This window comes from Lontra canadensis, unplaced genomic scaffold, assembly GCF_010015895.1.
Source record: "Lontra canadensis isolate GAN:19392208 unplaced genomic scaffold, GSC_riverotter_1.0 scaffold33, whole genome shotgun sequence".
In the NCBI taxonomy this organism is placed as follows: Eukaryota; Metazoa; Chordata; class Mammalia; order Carnivora; family Mustelidae; genus Lontra; species Lontra canadensis.
In genome coordinates this window covers 13,418,035-13,432,811 of record NW_022631027.1, presented here as the reverse complement: position 1 = coordinate 13,432,811, position 14,777 = coordinate 13,418,035, and the positions used below count along the sequence as shown (strand labels likewise).

Genomic DNA, 14,777 nt, shown 5'->3' with positions numbered 1-14,777 from the left:
AGATGATAAGAACAAAGGCTCTAATCCCACACATGAAGAGATGATACTGTAGGAACCCTCTTGAGGAAAAAAAAAAAAGAAAGAAAGTATTAGACCTAGCAAATATACTGAGAAAACAGGAGGTACTTAATAAACATCTGTTCAATAAACAAACTGAAAAGTTATCAAGTTGAGGCCATAAAGAGTGTATACAGCTTCCTGACCCTCACATAACAAAGGTTGATCTGTACATCATTATTTCTGTTGGACAAAGCTTTCCACCCAGTGAAACAGAATGGATTTGCCTGGGCAGGGACCAGGGCAGCCAGAGGCTCCAGGCCAGTCATCGACAGCTGTGAGCTATAATCACAGGGTGCTGAGCAAATATTATCCTTTTCCACGTGCGCCTTGATGAGAGAAACAAGAGAAGGCCCCGAACTGTGTCTCCATGCTCAAGCAGGCAGTAACCCGCCGGTCCGGCACCCGGCCTGTGGTAACCAGGGGCAACTCTAACCGCACCCATCAAGTAACCACTGGTAAAGTGGCCCCGGGTTGGCAGCTTGTGAAAGCAAAGTGTCAAGTCAATAATTCTGGGAACTATCCTCACACTGACAATGCTACTTCACAGAAAGCACTTTTTTTTTTCTTTTCTCAAAAAAGGAATGATTCACAGCAGGGAGAAAAAGATGGTGGAAGATGTAAAATAAGTCCAAGCATGATGTCAATGTAATTTCTTCATTTTTGAAGCAGGCGTTACATAAACTTGAAACTCCATCTAATCCCCAAAAGAGTATTTAAGGCAACTTCTTGCAATTACATGGCCCAAATTCTGGATGGGGTAATAAATGAGGAGGCATCTCCACATGCTGCCCCTGAAGCTTGTTTCTTTGCCCCTCTCTGCTCCTCCCCTCTCCTGGGGACAGGATGCTGCTCTGGGAGTCTGTGTGTGGCCAACACAGAGACATCATCAAAGACGGCAGACTTCCGGTCAACAGTAGAAAGCCCCTCAGAGACATCCAAATAACAAACAAAAGACACAACTTCAAGCTCTCTTTGAGGAATAATGACTTAAAATAATGCCTAAGAGCAGCACCATTCATTTTCGGCAAGGTAAGGAAAGTCCCCCCAAAAAGAGTTTTAAAAAGGCTGACTGAAGGCGGACTCTGTGTATGGATGCTACTGCAGGGCCTCACAGGCAGATTATCCTACATGAGCAGTTACCATATAGAGGTATGTGAGGGTACAGCTCCTCACATACCCACAGAAACATAATTTCAATATTGAAGCTCTTTCATCTTCACTGCTGTTCCCATGGGCCAAAGGTCTATTTCCACTTTTCAAGTAAACCCATGAATGGCCATGTTTCACAGGAGTGACTGCTCTCTCAGTTGTTTGAAAATACCTTGAGATAGGGGGCAACTGGATGACTCAGTTGGTTAAGTAACTGCCTTCAGCTCAGGTCATGATCCTAGAGTCCCAGGATCGAGTCCCTCATGGGGCTCCCTGCTCCACGGGGAGCCTGCTTCTCCCTCTGACCCTCCCTTCACCATGCTCTCTCTTTCCCTCTCTCATTTTCTCTCTCAAATAAATAAACAAAATCTTTTTTAAAAAAAGAAAAAGAAAATACCTTGAGAAACCTGTTGGAAAAGTATGATTGTTTGGACACTGATTCTTAGGGCAAGTTTTGGGGCTATCTTCTTGCAGTTACTTTATGGGACCTTCACAGCATAGCTGTCAGAATTACAACTATTTGATCAGCACCAAAGTGAAGAATGCACAGTTCAACAGCGTGGTAAAGAACCTGAGAGACCACATTTTGGAAGATACTTTTGTTCATCAATAATTAATGGACCATTCTGCAAGTCCCATGAAAATAGAGCAAGAGTCTGAGATATCTTACCCAAACCCCTCTAAATATGACAGGGCTTTAACTCTTATGTGAATAATTAGATCACCTAAAGCAAGGCCATATAAACTGTTCTGTTTATCCCAGGCTCCATGTCGTTCTGAGGAACTCCAATAGTTCATGGTCAAGACCGTCCCCACAGAATCTGCCTCTAGGTACATGTAGCTACTGAGCGCTTGAAATGTGACTAGTCCAGGGGCACCTGGTGGCTCAGCTGGTTAAGATTCTAACTAATGATCTCAGTTCAGTCTTGATTTCAGGGTCATGAGTTCAAGCCTCACACTGGGCTCCATATTGGGTGTAGTAGTAGTAGTAGTGACTAGTAGTGACTAGTCCAAACTAGTAGTGACTAGTAGTGACTAGTCCAAACTGAGATGTGCCATAGAGCAAACTACATGCTGAGATTTGAAGGCTTAGTTCAAAAATAAAAATGTAAAATACTTCATTAATATTATTTATTTATTTATTGTTTTTATTTATTTATATATATAAATATTTATTATTTAATTTATCATTATTTATTTATTTATTATTTATTATGATTTTATACTGATTACATGTTGAAATGATATTTTGGGAATATTGGATTAAATAAAATATATTAAAATTAATTTTATCATTTCTTTTTACTTTTCCTAAATATGGCTACTAGAATGTTTAAAGTATCTATAATTCTCATTATATTCCTATTGGACAGCACTGCTCTAGACCCATGAATCACAGGAGGACAATGGACATAACCCTTTGCAGAATGGCCGGAGATTTACCTGTAGACTTTATAAAGTGAGTATTTCTTATGTTCTGCTGATCTTGTCATTAACATTTGGCATTCTTATCATAAAAATGCCCTTCAATCTCACACAGAGATGCAGTCTCATTAATATAGGCTTCTTCTTGAGCCAAATTATATATTAAATGTAGTTCTGTCAAGAAGTGTCTTGGAAAAACTTCATCCTGAACGTTCCCCACTAATCCAAGACTTACAGTCTCCTAATTTGCTGTCAATGATAAAATTTTACTTTGAAAACCACAATGTCTCCATTGGAATACCGGCTTTGTTGGAAAACACAAAATATGTGTCTCTAGCTATCCCACAAGTTCACCCATTGTCCAAACTCACTAAGGCAGGTGAGAGAACAGTGAGCGAAATTATGACAAGAAAGTATCAGGCCCACAGACTGTCGGGAACAGAGTTCCTTTATTTATTCATTAAGTAGCATTTATGACATGCTCACTCCCCAAAAAGCATACTTCTCTTTGTGATTTTCTTTTCCTGGGCTTTATGATAGAATGGATATATCATTCTCAGAAAGGAAGCAATTTGACAGAAAACTTTTCAAATGTTCACCAACTGCCTCCTGCCTCCCATTATTACCTGGGTTGTGGTTGTTGTTATGGTTGTTCGTTTACTCAGGCGAGGGTATGACCACATTCTTTTTTTTTTTTTTTTTTTTACAAGTAGGCAGAGAGGCAGGCAGAGAGAGAAGGGGAAGCAGGCTCGCCACTGAGCAGAAAGCCCAATGTGGGGCTCGATCCCAAGACCCTGGGATCATGACCTGAGCCAAAGGCAGAGGCTTTAACCCACTGAGCCACCCAGGCGCCCCGGTATGACCACATTCTTAACAGACTTTTTTTTTTTTTTAGTTGGCCAGTTGGTTGGTTTGCAAGAATTAAACTCTACTGTCTCAGGTTTTTCAATAGCTTTTCCAACTACCTCTCGACATCCACATTAAGGTTTAAAAAAAGATGAAGGAATAAGTAAAATGCCAACTAATTTTTTCTTTTTATTGTGGTATTGTTCCTTTCTCCTCCTCTTGAGTGTCCACCCCAGTATCTCCTTTAATGGAAATAGACTTCGCATTTTGCCATATCATTTTCTCCATGCTCATATACATGGAGCATGAAACATCTAATTTGGAAGTCCACTTTAAGAAAAGAATACAAAATTATGAATACAAAATTAGGTATAGGACCTTAAAAGATGCCCACACAAGTGTGGGGGGGGGGTCCTCTAAAATTTCAGTTTTAATAGCGTCACAGGAAATCAACTCTGCTCACATAATACAGATATACATATATGGGTGAAATGGGATCTTTTACTGTTAATTAAAGGAGGGGATTATATTACGAGCACTTATCTGTATCTTTTCTTCTAAACAATGTATTATAGAAATCATTCCAAGTCAAGTGGTATAGCTCAAATTCACTTTTTCACATCAGCACATAACATTCTATGGTGTGTATATACTATAAATCATTCAGCCTTCCCTTATGAGTGCACAGTCTCTGTTTCTAGCTGGGGTGGGGTTTGATGGGGGGATTCTTTTTTTTGCTACTAAAAATGCCATGACAACCATGCTTTTATGGCTAAAAAAATTCAATATTTTTAATAAATTGTACTACATTTATTAATTTGAGGAGAAATAGCAGTTTTATGATATTAAACCTTTCTATCCAAGTATTCAGTATGTATTTTTCCACTTAGTCATGTCCTATCCACAAGGAATTTGCAACCCAGTAAGAAAAATAAAACCAAGATACAGGAAACATGGAAAGTACAAATTGTAACACATGAAAGTGAAGGGAGAAAATACTCAAGAGAGTAATGCTCTGTGTAGATGTGACCCACACAAAACAGAGGAGGGGAAACGCTAGAGGGGATGGGCATGTGGCAGAAAGGAAGCTCAGCCAGGACATGGGGACACTAGGGAAACCGTGAGCATGCAGCTCTGTGGGGCTGGCAGGCAGAAGGCGCATGAAAAGCAAACAAGAGACAAGGCTCTCGAGGCGGGCTGGAGCCCATCCATGCTAAGAATGCCAGCACAGAGGAGGTGATCCCCATTTCTGCAAAGCAATGCAGTCTAGGGCCAAGAATGATGAGAGTTCTGTTCTAAGATCCCTCAAGTCACGTGGATGAGAAACTGACCAAAAGGAGAAGGACCCATGCTCATTAGAGAGTGCTTCTCATAGTCCACAAGAGAGGGCACGACACCTGAGCCAGAGGGAAGGAAGGGAGAACAGAGAGCACAGGGAAGATGAAACACACAGCAGGAATTCAAATACTGGTTTGATTCGGGAGGGAAAGAGAAGCATTCCTGTTCTTGAGCCTGGGTGAACTGCAGGATAGGTAGTACCATTAATACAGACGAATGAAGCAGAAGACCGTAGTGGAGTGGAAGATGGTCAGTTTCTTTTCAGACTGGTTAAGTTTAACTTATAAGAAGGATATCCAAACAGAGATCCTGAACTAGAGTGCAAAGGGGAAGGGCTGCCCTCTCTTGCTCAGAGTAGTGATACATTTCACAAGTCGTCTGGAGAACCCCAACAGGTGAGTTCACTTCCATAGAATATGGGCCTACTCGCATTCTACAGGCTTCTCATCTTCCAGAAAAGCTGTTTCTTCAACATCTCCTTATACAGCAACCTAGCTGGGACAGCCCTTGCCTAAACTCTGCATCACTGAACAAGCAAGACATTATTCAAAACCTCCATGATGCAATGGGAAAAAAAATTCAGCCAATTCGTAGAACTAGGTAAATTCAATTACCATATTTAAAAATTAAATTTATGCAGTCAAAAGATACTACAATATAACAAAAATATTACAAGTAAAGTTTTGTTTTAAACAGAATCTGAATTTTTAAAATAACAGTAACTCAGTTTCTCTATCAAACTATATTTTGAAATTATTTTTTCTTATAAATTAAATGTGCAAAGTAATTGTTAATGGAAGTTTAGTGAAAGGACATCACAGATAATGTCCTTTTCCCAAACTAAACATTTTCCCAAACTAAAATTCTGGTATTCCTGGTTCAAAGGCAATAACCAAAGCTGAAAGGAAAAAACTGACAGCTGTAGAAACCCCCCAGAATGCTTTTACTTTAGGAGTCACTCAATTTGCAATACCTGAGTGTTGGGGCCGGGGAGGGAACAAGGTGGGGGAGTGGAGTACAGGGGATTTTAATTAAATGAAATTATATCTTGTAAAAAATTAAAATGTACAAACCTCATAATGTTCATATTCATCCACATCAAATGTCTCAAAGTCAAAAAATCCATGTTGTAATCCCTAGAAGCAGAATTTGAATTAGTTTTTCCACACCAAATTGGTAAGTCCTCTAGCCATTCCTAGAATTCCTGCTCACAAATGATTCTCACTAATCTGAAGTTTGAAAAGCTTGAAACCTTTCATTTAAAATGTGTATCTAGAAATCACCTTCTAACATTGATAAGTGTGCATTGAGACCATCTCACAAGTGGGACTTAACAGTAAGAAAAGCATGAAAATTTGTCCTGCAAAATATATCTAGAGTCCTTATTTACATTAGTTTTGTATGTAGTAAATTAATTGTGTATATAAAATGGAACATACTAGCAAATGTAGAGTTAAAACCTATTGGGAACCGGGCAATTAATTCATATCAAACTATGATAGAATATATAACAGTAATTAACTTTTCAGATAGGAGAAGAAAAATCAATTATTCTTGGGAGGTTTTGTTTTCCTTTGATCATTAATGAGATACTTAGCAAAAAGGGCATTTTTACTTCATAGGCCCTTCTTTGTTCCTAAAACTGCTCGAGAGCATTTGTTTTATGGTCATAGTCACTGACAGAGTAAAAGTGTACTTGTCTGCTCTTACAATTTAGAGGAAGAGCTGGTACTTTTTAACAACACAAAGAACACATTCATTACTCTTTTTTATAACTAATGACTTATAACTTTTAAAAACTATCTAGCTTGCTCAAATATAATATTTTGAAGAGGACAATGTTTTATTTTATAAGTCATGAAGCTGTACAGACTGTAATAGAATACAAAACCACTGTTACTTTTAAAAGTTACATATTCGAACCGTTAAAAATTGAAGAAACTATGAAGCCAAGCTCCAGGACATCTATCTTCAAAAATACATTCGAGACCAGCATTTTCTAAAATGCAGAACACAGAGTGCCTGGGTGGCTCAGTGGGTTAAGCCTCTGCCTTCAGCTCAGGTCATGATCTCAGAGTCCTGGGATCGAGCCCCGCATCGGGCTCTCTGCTCAGCAGGGAGCCTGCTTCCCCCTCTCTCTGTGCCTACCTCTCTGCCTACTTGTGATCTCTGTCTGTCAAATAAATAAAATCTTTTTTTTTAAAATGCAGAACACAAATTACCTACAAAAGAAGCACCTCAGTAATTTAGATTTAAAATACAGAGTCCTGGGGTGCCTGGGTGGCTCAGTGGGTTAAGCCTCTGCCTTCAGCTCAGGTCATGGTCTCAGGGTCCTGGGATCGAGCCCCGCATCAGGCTCTCTGCTCAGCAGGGAGCCTGCTTCCCTTCCTCTCTCTCTGCCTGCCTCTCTGCCTGCTTGTGATCTCTCTCTGTCAAATAAATAAATAAAATCTTTAAAAAATAAAAATAAAAATAAAAAAAAATAAAATAAAATACAGAGTCCTAAACCCCATATCCCAGAACTATTAAATGTGATTCTCTGGGGGTAGGATCAACATGTTAATATGCCTTCTAGGTGATTCTTATAAATGATAAATCCTGACACTGCTGAGTTAGTCAACCACTACTATTATAAGCAAAGCAAGTTATTTAAATTATCTCACCTTTAAATATAGCAACTTAGTAGATCCATCTGTACCATTCCCGGGAAAGAAGTGAGAAAAACAGAGCCAGGACTATAACCTTCCTCCCTTATTTCTTCATTTGAAGTGTGTGTTTGCTTATGTTTCTGTGTGTAGTTCACACCCAGGTAAAACCATGCTTATGATGATGCCAATGCAACAAAATCAGAAAGATATGCTTCCAAACAAGGCAAACATGCAGCCATACTCTGTCTACACTCTTAGGAGTATGGTCCTCACTGCCACGCAACTGCCCACAACACAAGGCTTTATGTAAGTGTGGAGGGGGATAATGTGTCTCAGTTGCTTAAGGACATGTTGAACATCTGTCAGATCTTCTAAAATCTCATCTACGTTTGGGTAAAAGAAGCCCCAGCTCTCGATGAAACAAGAAATTTACAGAAGACCTTATCCATGAACAAAGTCACACCTTTCCTCTCTAACAGGAAGGATGTCATAAATTTCTATACCCAGTTACCAAGTTACCATAATAGGCGAGGATATTCCAATGTTAACTCTTTCTGAACTTCATACATTTATAAAAGAAACAGCCTGTACCAGGTGGCAGAATAGGCAAAATAATAACAACAATAATAAATAAATTACATTCCCCCCCCCGGGCATACTTTTTTAATGCTATAGTTGTGAATTATATATTGAATTATCTCTCCATACATGTTCTTAACTTGTGCTACTAGAAGTCTAGGATGGAGACACTACTTATGGGGGGGGCCTACAGTATGCTGACAATCTTTAAATGGAAAGAAAAATACTTGGAACTATCTTAAAATTTCACAGAGTTTAAATTCATTTTTAAATGAAATATTAAAGTCAAAAACAAACATACATAAAAGTAGCATACTGATCATACCAATTTTCTCAACTTAAAATGTAACAAAATCAGTCTTACATCAGAAATGAAACCAGAACAAGAATCATTCTCCTGGTGTATCTATAGTCCATAATGACCCTTGTCCATAGGCTATGCAACATGTACATTCCTGAGTGATACATCATGGCTATATGTTCAAGATGGAATGATGTACTTTGAAACTTCATTAGAATTTCACACTATAGGGGCACCTGGGTGGCTCAGTGGGTTAAGTGTCTGCCTTCGGCTCAGGTCATGATCCCAGGGTCCTAGGACGGAGCTCTGCATGGGCTCCCTGCTCTGTAGGGAGTCTGCTTCTCCCTCTGACCCTCTACCTGCTCATGCTCTCTCTCTTTCTCTCTCAAATAAATAAATAAAATCTTTAAAAATATTTTTAAAAAGAAATTCACCGGATAGCATGCATGACTTCTCAGTAAATCAATGCTTCTAGAACATGTTCTAAAAGTTCTCAAAAATATTTTGGATTCACTTCTCCATTATACATATGAATAACTAATCTATGCCTCCAAACTGTAAAGTGTATCAAATCACCCAGAGTGTCAAACACAGACTGCACAGCCCCACTCCCATAATTTATGGTTCCGTCAGTCTCGGAGGATGGCTGAGAATTTGTATCTCTAACAAGCCCCATATTTTGACAAACCATTGATTTATAAGATGCCCTGATAGGATGTTAGAAAGCTCCAAATTGATAAAGAAATGTGAGTTAGAATTAGCCCTGCTAATAGCTCCCCGTAGCCCTAAGAGTGGCTTAACCTCCCTGGGGTTGTTTCCTCATCTATAATAATGAGATAATAATATCTGGCCTACTTACTACTGTAACAAAATCCAGGTAGGAAACCAACATGGAAATGTTCCCCTCCACACTAACAGAGGTATGCAGTGGCTTCCTATCTCTCCCACACCAAGTGCTGGCTTGATAAGGAAGCTGACCCAGTGACAAAGCAATGTCACAGGCACAGAGACAGACACAAGTCATACAATTGCCCAGGAAGAGGAATAATTTAAATAAGGAAGGGAAACCCCCTCTACTTCAATCAGGAGTTACAGAGTTACCCCAGACACCCTTCAATTTGCCCGATGGTCTATATTTTCCACATCAATCATTCCATCAAGAAGTGGAAAGCCTTCTGCTAACTGCCTGTCTTCTCTCCAGTGACAAACAAGGATACTGACATTATTCCTTTTTCATATTTTGAAACATCTGCACCAACTATAGCAAGGAGAATTATTATTACCTTTCTGATTCCCTGCAAACAGTCGAGGATGGTGAGATTGTAAGTGCAATTTCCAAAGGAAGCATCCCTATAAACACACACAAAAAAGAAACGACACTAAAAATGTACATTCAGAATATTCAAATAATAACATAACAAAGTCAACTGAAGACTGCTTGTTTGGTTTCACAGCTTTAATTAATTTAATTAATGGTAAATTAATGTAACACATCAGATCCTATTAGTTAACTACCCTTACAGCTTAACTGAAGCATTTCTGAAACTGCTTTAATCCAATAGGCAGAATTAAGAAAACCAGATCTAAGAGCCTGAGCTCTGTAGTCAGGTTGCCTTTGTTCAAATTCCAACTCTGCCACATACTGCCTGGGACGGTGAGCAAGTTAATTTTACCTCTGTGAGTTTCCCATCTCTGAAATGATGTTACTGATAGTATCTACCATTCATAGGATTGTTGTCAGAATGCATTTACTAAATATAAAGTCCTCCATATAAGAGCCTAGCATACAGGAAGCCCCTAATAAATGTTATGACTCTCCTTGATATTACTAACAGCGAACTGGACTGTTTCACTAAGGAAAAGATTCACAGTCACTAAAGGTATTCATACAGAGGAACAACCACCCATCAGGAATATAGTAAATACGAGCATAAATATGTAAGGAGGACAACGCAGGCAGGTCAACAGAAACTAGCTGTTATTTTCATGGATTAAATGCCACCCCTCCATCAACTCCCCCCCTCCCCCGCACAAAACACTATGGAAAATGCAGTCATGCTTCCAAACAGTCTCCCCTCAGGATCCATGGGAGCTTCTAATGCACCATGAAGTATTGTATCGAAAGGATTAGGAATCTATTGCACCGAAAATTGAGTACTTCATACTTTATTTAAGTTTTTAGAGCAACTTCGCAGACTTGCTTTAGGCAACATAAAACTGAAGTATCAAGTTCAGGTCAGTTAAGCAAGAACTGGCACTGGAGCTTTAACACTAGCGGTGTTCCAAGGTGTCCAAGGCAAGAAACTTGACCTCAAGGCTCTGTGTCTCGGCCCAGCCCCCACTGCTGACCCAGAGGAACAGAGCTATCAGGGAGGGACCTGCCAATGACAAAGTCAAATGTACCACACAAAGTCAGTCCAAGGGCAGCAGTGGGGAAGGTACCAGGTGATGATGTCCATGGAGAGAAAATGACCCTGAAGGGCTTTAACATAATTAACATAAAATATAACATAAATAATTAACATAAAACTGAGTTTTATATCACAACCATCCTAGGGAACTTGACCCTATGACTGCTTCAACATCACTGGGTTTCAGCATCCTGACGACCTCATATAAAAACAGTAAGTTAGCAAAGCGACTTAACAGAAATGCTTAAGTCCTGAAACTTCAGTTAACCTAAAGAAATAGGAAGGGTTATTCTTGATAAGTAAATCTGATTTCGAGACTTCTTTTTTTAATGCCATCTGAACTCATGGGTCAGTGAAAATCAAAACAGCCTCTTTTCCAAATACCTTGTAAAGACATAAACCACATATTATGAAGCAAATTTTAATGGACAAAAACAGAGAAAGGTATAGCTGGACATCCAAGATAAAATGGTTTATATTAATAATCACATATTCCTTCATAGGCACTTGTCTCAGAATCTTTTGTGTGTCATGAACCCCTTAGCAATCTGATAAAGCCTGTGAACCCCTTTTCTCAGAATAGTGTTTTTAAAGACATAAAATAAAATATAAATGAATACCAGAAAACTAATCCAGTCAAATTTATCAAAATATAAAAAACTTACAATACCATAATATTTACTTAATAATTTACTTATTTTATTAATATATAATAAGATCTAGTAGATCTACGAATGACTCTAATTTTAAAGAATGAATGAACATAAATAAGATATGTGAAATATATAAGATATAGGCAAAAACTGTAATGGGATATAAGAATATCTGTAATTTCTATTGTGATAGTCATTCATATTGCTAATACTACTATAGTTTATTTCTAACATTTATAATTGAATGTAATCTTATCAGTTATAAGATTAGTGAAAACAAAGACACTTTTCTGGCCATACAAATTCATCAACTCTCTGAACTTTCTCCACAGACCTTAGATTAGAAATGACTGCTTTATGGGATGTGTGGGTGGCTCAGTGGGTTAAACATTCAGCTCAGGTCATAATCTCAGGGCCCTGGGATCAAGCCCCGCATCTGGCTCTCTGCTCAGTGCGAAGCCTGCTTCCCCACCCCCTCTCTCTGCCTGCCTCTTTGCCTACTTGTGATCTCTGTCAAATAAATGAACAAAATCTTAATAAATAAATAAGTAAATAAATAAATAAGAAGAATAAAAATGCTTTAGTAAAGAAAATGAAAAAAAAAACACTTCTTTTTATTTAAAAGAGTAAAACAATTTTAGGAATTGGAGGTACTCCTTATTCTCTGAAATATATTTCCCTATGCCTAGAGTCACCTAAATAAATTCACATGTATCAATCATCAGAAAAAGAAATGGTTATAAATAAATCACCCAGTCTTTCTGACTGTCTGCAAAGTTTGGTGAGACAATCATGACATCTCCTGTCCTATCCCAGCCACAGTTTTTCCCAGGGCCTGAAAAGAGAGCTCTGGTGACCTGATGGTCAAATCTGCAGACCAGAGAGAGGAGGGCCAGTTAAACATGCCATGGCACAGAATCAGGACACGAAGCAGTCACAGCTGGCTGGAAAGGCAGGGAGAAGTTTACAGCTTGACATATAGTAAGTGCTGCAATAAAATGAGGTCACATTCTCAGAAAGGGGGAAAGGAGATGAAACACCAAAGGAGATTATACCCATTACTCAAGGTAATTAATCCTCATGAAGGGCGCAGGAAGACAATAGGTTCCCAAAACCTGCCCCTGTACCAAGCAAGAGAAAAGGCTAATTAGTAGAACCCACCTCCTACTTAGTCAAAGGAGAGTAACCATAAAAGTGAAGGATACAAAAACAGGTTACATGTCCTCTGGTAGAAAGAAAAAAAAAAAGAGAGAGAGAGAAAGAGAAGGTAGGGTGAGTCTGAGTGGCTCAGTAGTTAAGCGGCTACCTTCGGCTCAGGTCATGCTCCCAGGGTCCTGGTATCAGGCCCCGCATCGGACTCCCTGCTCAGTGGGGACCCTGCTTCTCCCTCTCCCTCTGCCTGCTGCTCCCCCTGCTTGTGCTCTGTGTCAAATAAATAAATAAAATCTTTAAAAAGAAGAGAGAGAGAGAGAAGGTAGAGGTGGCAGATTGGACACAAATATCTATCAAAACCACACTAAAAAGAGAATTTTGAAAGGCTTTTTAAAAAATGGAATCCAACACATTCAGAAGAGAGGGGAAAGTAGCAATAAAATCCCAAAAGCTGGAAATCAGAGAGATGAGTGGTGATAAATTACAAAACCAAGAAAACTGAATATTAAGGTACCAGTGAAAAAGAGAATCAACCCAACAAATACTAGAAACTTCCCCAAAGGCTCAGGAATTGGTAGCACTGGGTCCTTTGGGGAGTGGGAATGAAGGAAATGGTGGAAATAAGATTAAAGTCCATTTCAGAAGAAGAGAAGTTTTATTCTATAAAAGAAACATTATCTCCCATCTGATAAATGAGTTCTTCCCTGCTAATTTCTCTCAACCCCCTAATATAGTCAAGACCATCTGAAAATAGAATGGTTGGCCCTGGAAGACAGCAGGATTACCGCCCCCATGCAATGTTCAAGTTTGAATCGGAGGACTGCTTCAGGATTATTTTTCGCCTACTTTGTTGTATGAAATGGAGATCCAGATTAGGAAAACATCATTAACCAAAGAAGTCCCTTCAACTCTGAAACTGTATCATTATTCAACACAACTGATGATCACTTTCTTCTCCAGATCTCTCCCCTGGGTCCTTCCCAACAGAATCTAAACACTTTCACGTCCCTACCATCTTCAAAAGAAGAAAACCATCCCAGAGTTTCTGGACTTGGTATCTCCCCACAACCACCACCCTCCCTTTGGCCTCCCCTTTAAAACGAGACTTCTCTGAAGGATGACTTCTCTCCTGGCTTCCATTTTCCCTCCTCTTGAATCTTAAGAACCTCTGTTCTATATTCTCTCTCATCCATGCCATGAACATTTTGCACTAAAGTCACCAATTATCTCCACATTGCGAAGCTGGGGGTGGCAGGGGGGCTTTGTTTTTAATTGAGATAAAATTCATAATTCAGCCTTTTTAAAGTGCACAATTCGGTGATTTCTTTTAGTCTATTCACCATGCTGTGGCTTTTGACATATTCACAATTCATATCACCACTAATTCCAAAACGGTTGTGTTCCCTGAAAAAGAAACTCTGTGTCCATTTACAGTAACTGCTCCCTCTCCCTCCCAACCCCTGGCAGTAAGTAATCTACATTCTATCTCTCTAGATCTGCTTCTTCCAAGCCCAGGGGACATTTCCCAAGCATTATTTGACTGAACTTGTCGGCGACAAGTATCTTGCCCCTTTGAATACTCTTTTCACTGGCTTCCTGGATTTTTTTTCTACTTCTCCAGACATGGCTCCTACCCAGTCTCCTTGGCAAAGACATCCTTCACCTCCCATCCTTAAAAGTTAGAGCTTCTCAAGGTTCAATCCCAGACTCAAGTTCTTGTCACTCCATGTTCTCTCCCTAGCCCAGAATTAGATGGAGTGCATCAGCATCACCTGAGCGGTTCCCAAAACACAGACTACTGGGCCCCACCCAAGGTCCTGATCCAACAGATCTAGGGCAGGACTGGAGAATCTGCATTCCTAACAGATTTCCAGGGGCTATTGATGCTGCTGGTGGGAAGGAGCACATTTGGAGAACTGTCCAACACAATCTCATCCATATAAATTGCCATCAGTCTGCCAATGACCCTCAAATTGCTCTCTCTAGCACAAACTCCTTAAAACTGCAAAAACAGGATAGCCAACCACATACGTGACCTTCCCATTTGGGTGTCTTAAGGCACCTCACTGTGTGAGAAGACTCTCTTGCAGCTGCCCGACCTCAAAGCAACAACAATAACCGGTTTTCCAGCACGGTCTGTCCCCTAAAAGATTCGGCTTCCACAATTGCTCAAGTTAGAGCCCAGATGTCTCTCCAGATCTCATTCCCCTTATCC

General features: G+C 39.5%; 1 protein-coding gene across 4 annotated transcripts in view; it reads right to left on the bottom strand.

Moving 5' to 3' along the window:
• Positions 1–14,777, bottom strand: part of CDC14A (cell division cycle 14A) — a 170,507-nt gene that overhangs the window by 79,039 nt on the left and 76,691 nt on the right. For all 4 annotated transcript variants that reach the window (XR_004383811.1, XR_004383809.1, XR_004383810.1 and 1 more), the window contains exons 6-7: positions 9,630–9,696; positions 5,892–5,954 (exon numbers count right to left, since the gene is read on the bottom strand). Coding sequence is in view for 1 of the 4 variants with exons in the window: in XM_032867221.1 (XP_032723112.1) it covers positions 5,892–5,954; positions 9,630–9,696 (130 nt within the window). In the remaining 3 variants the exon portion in view is untranslated. The remainder of the gene's footprint in view (positions 1–5,891; positions 5,955–9,629; positions 9,697–14,777) is intronic.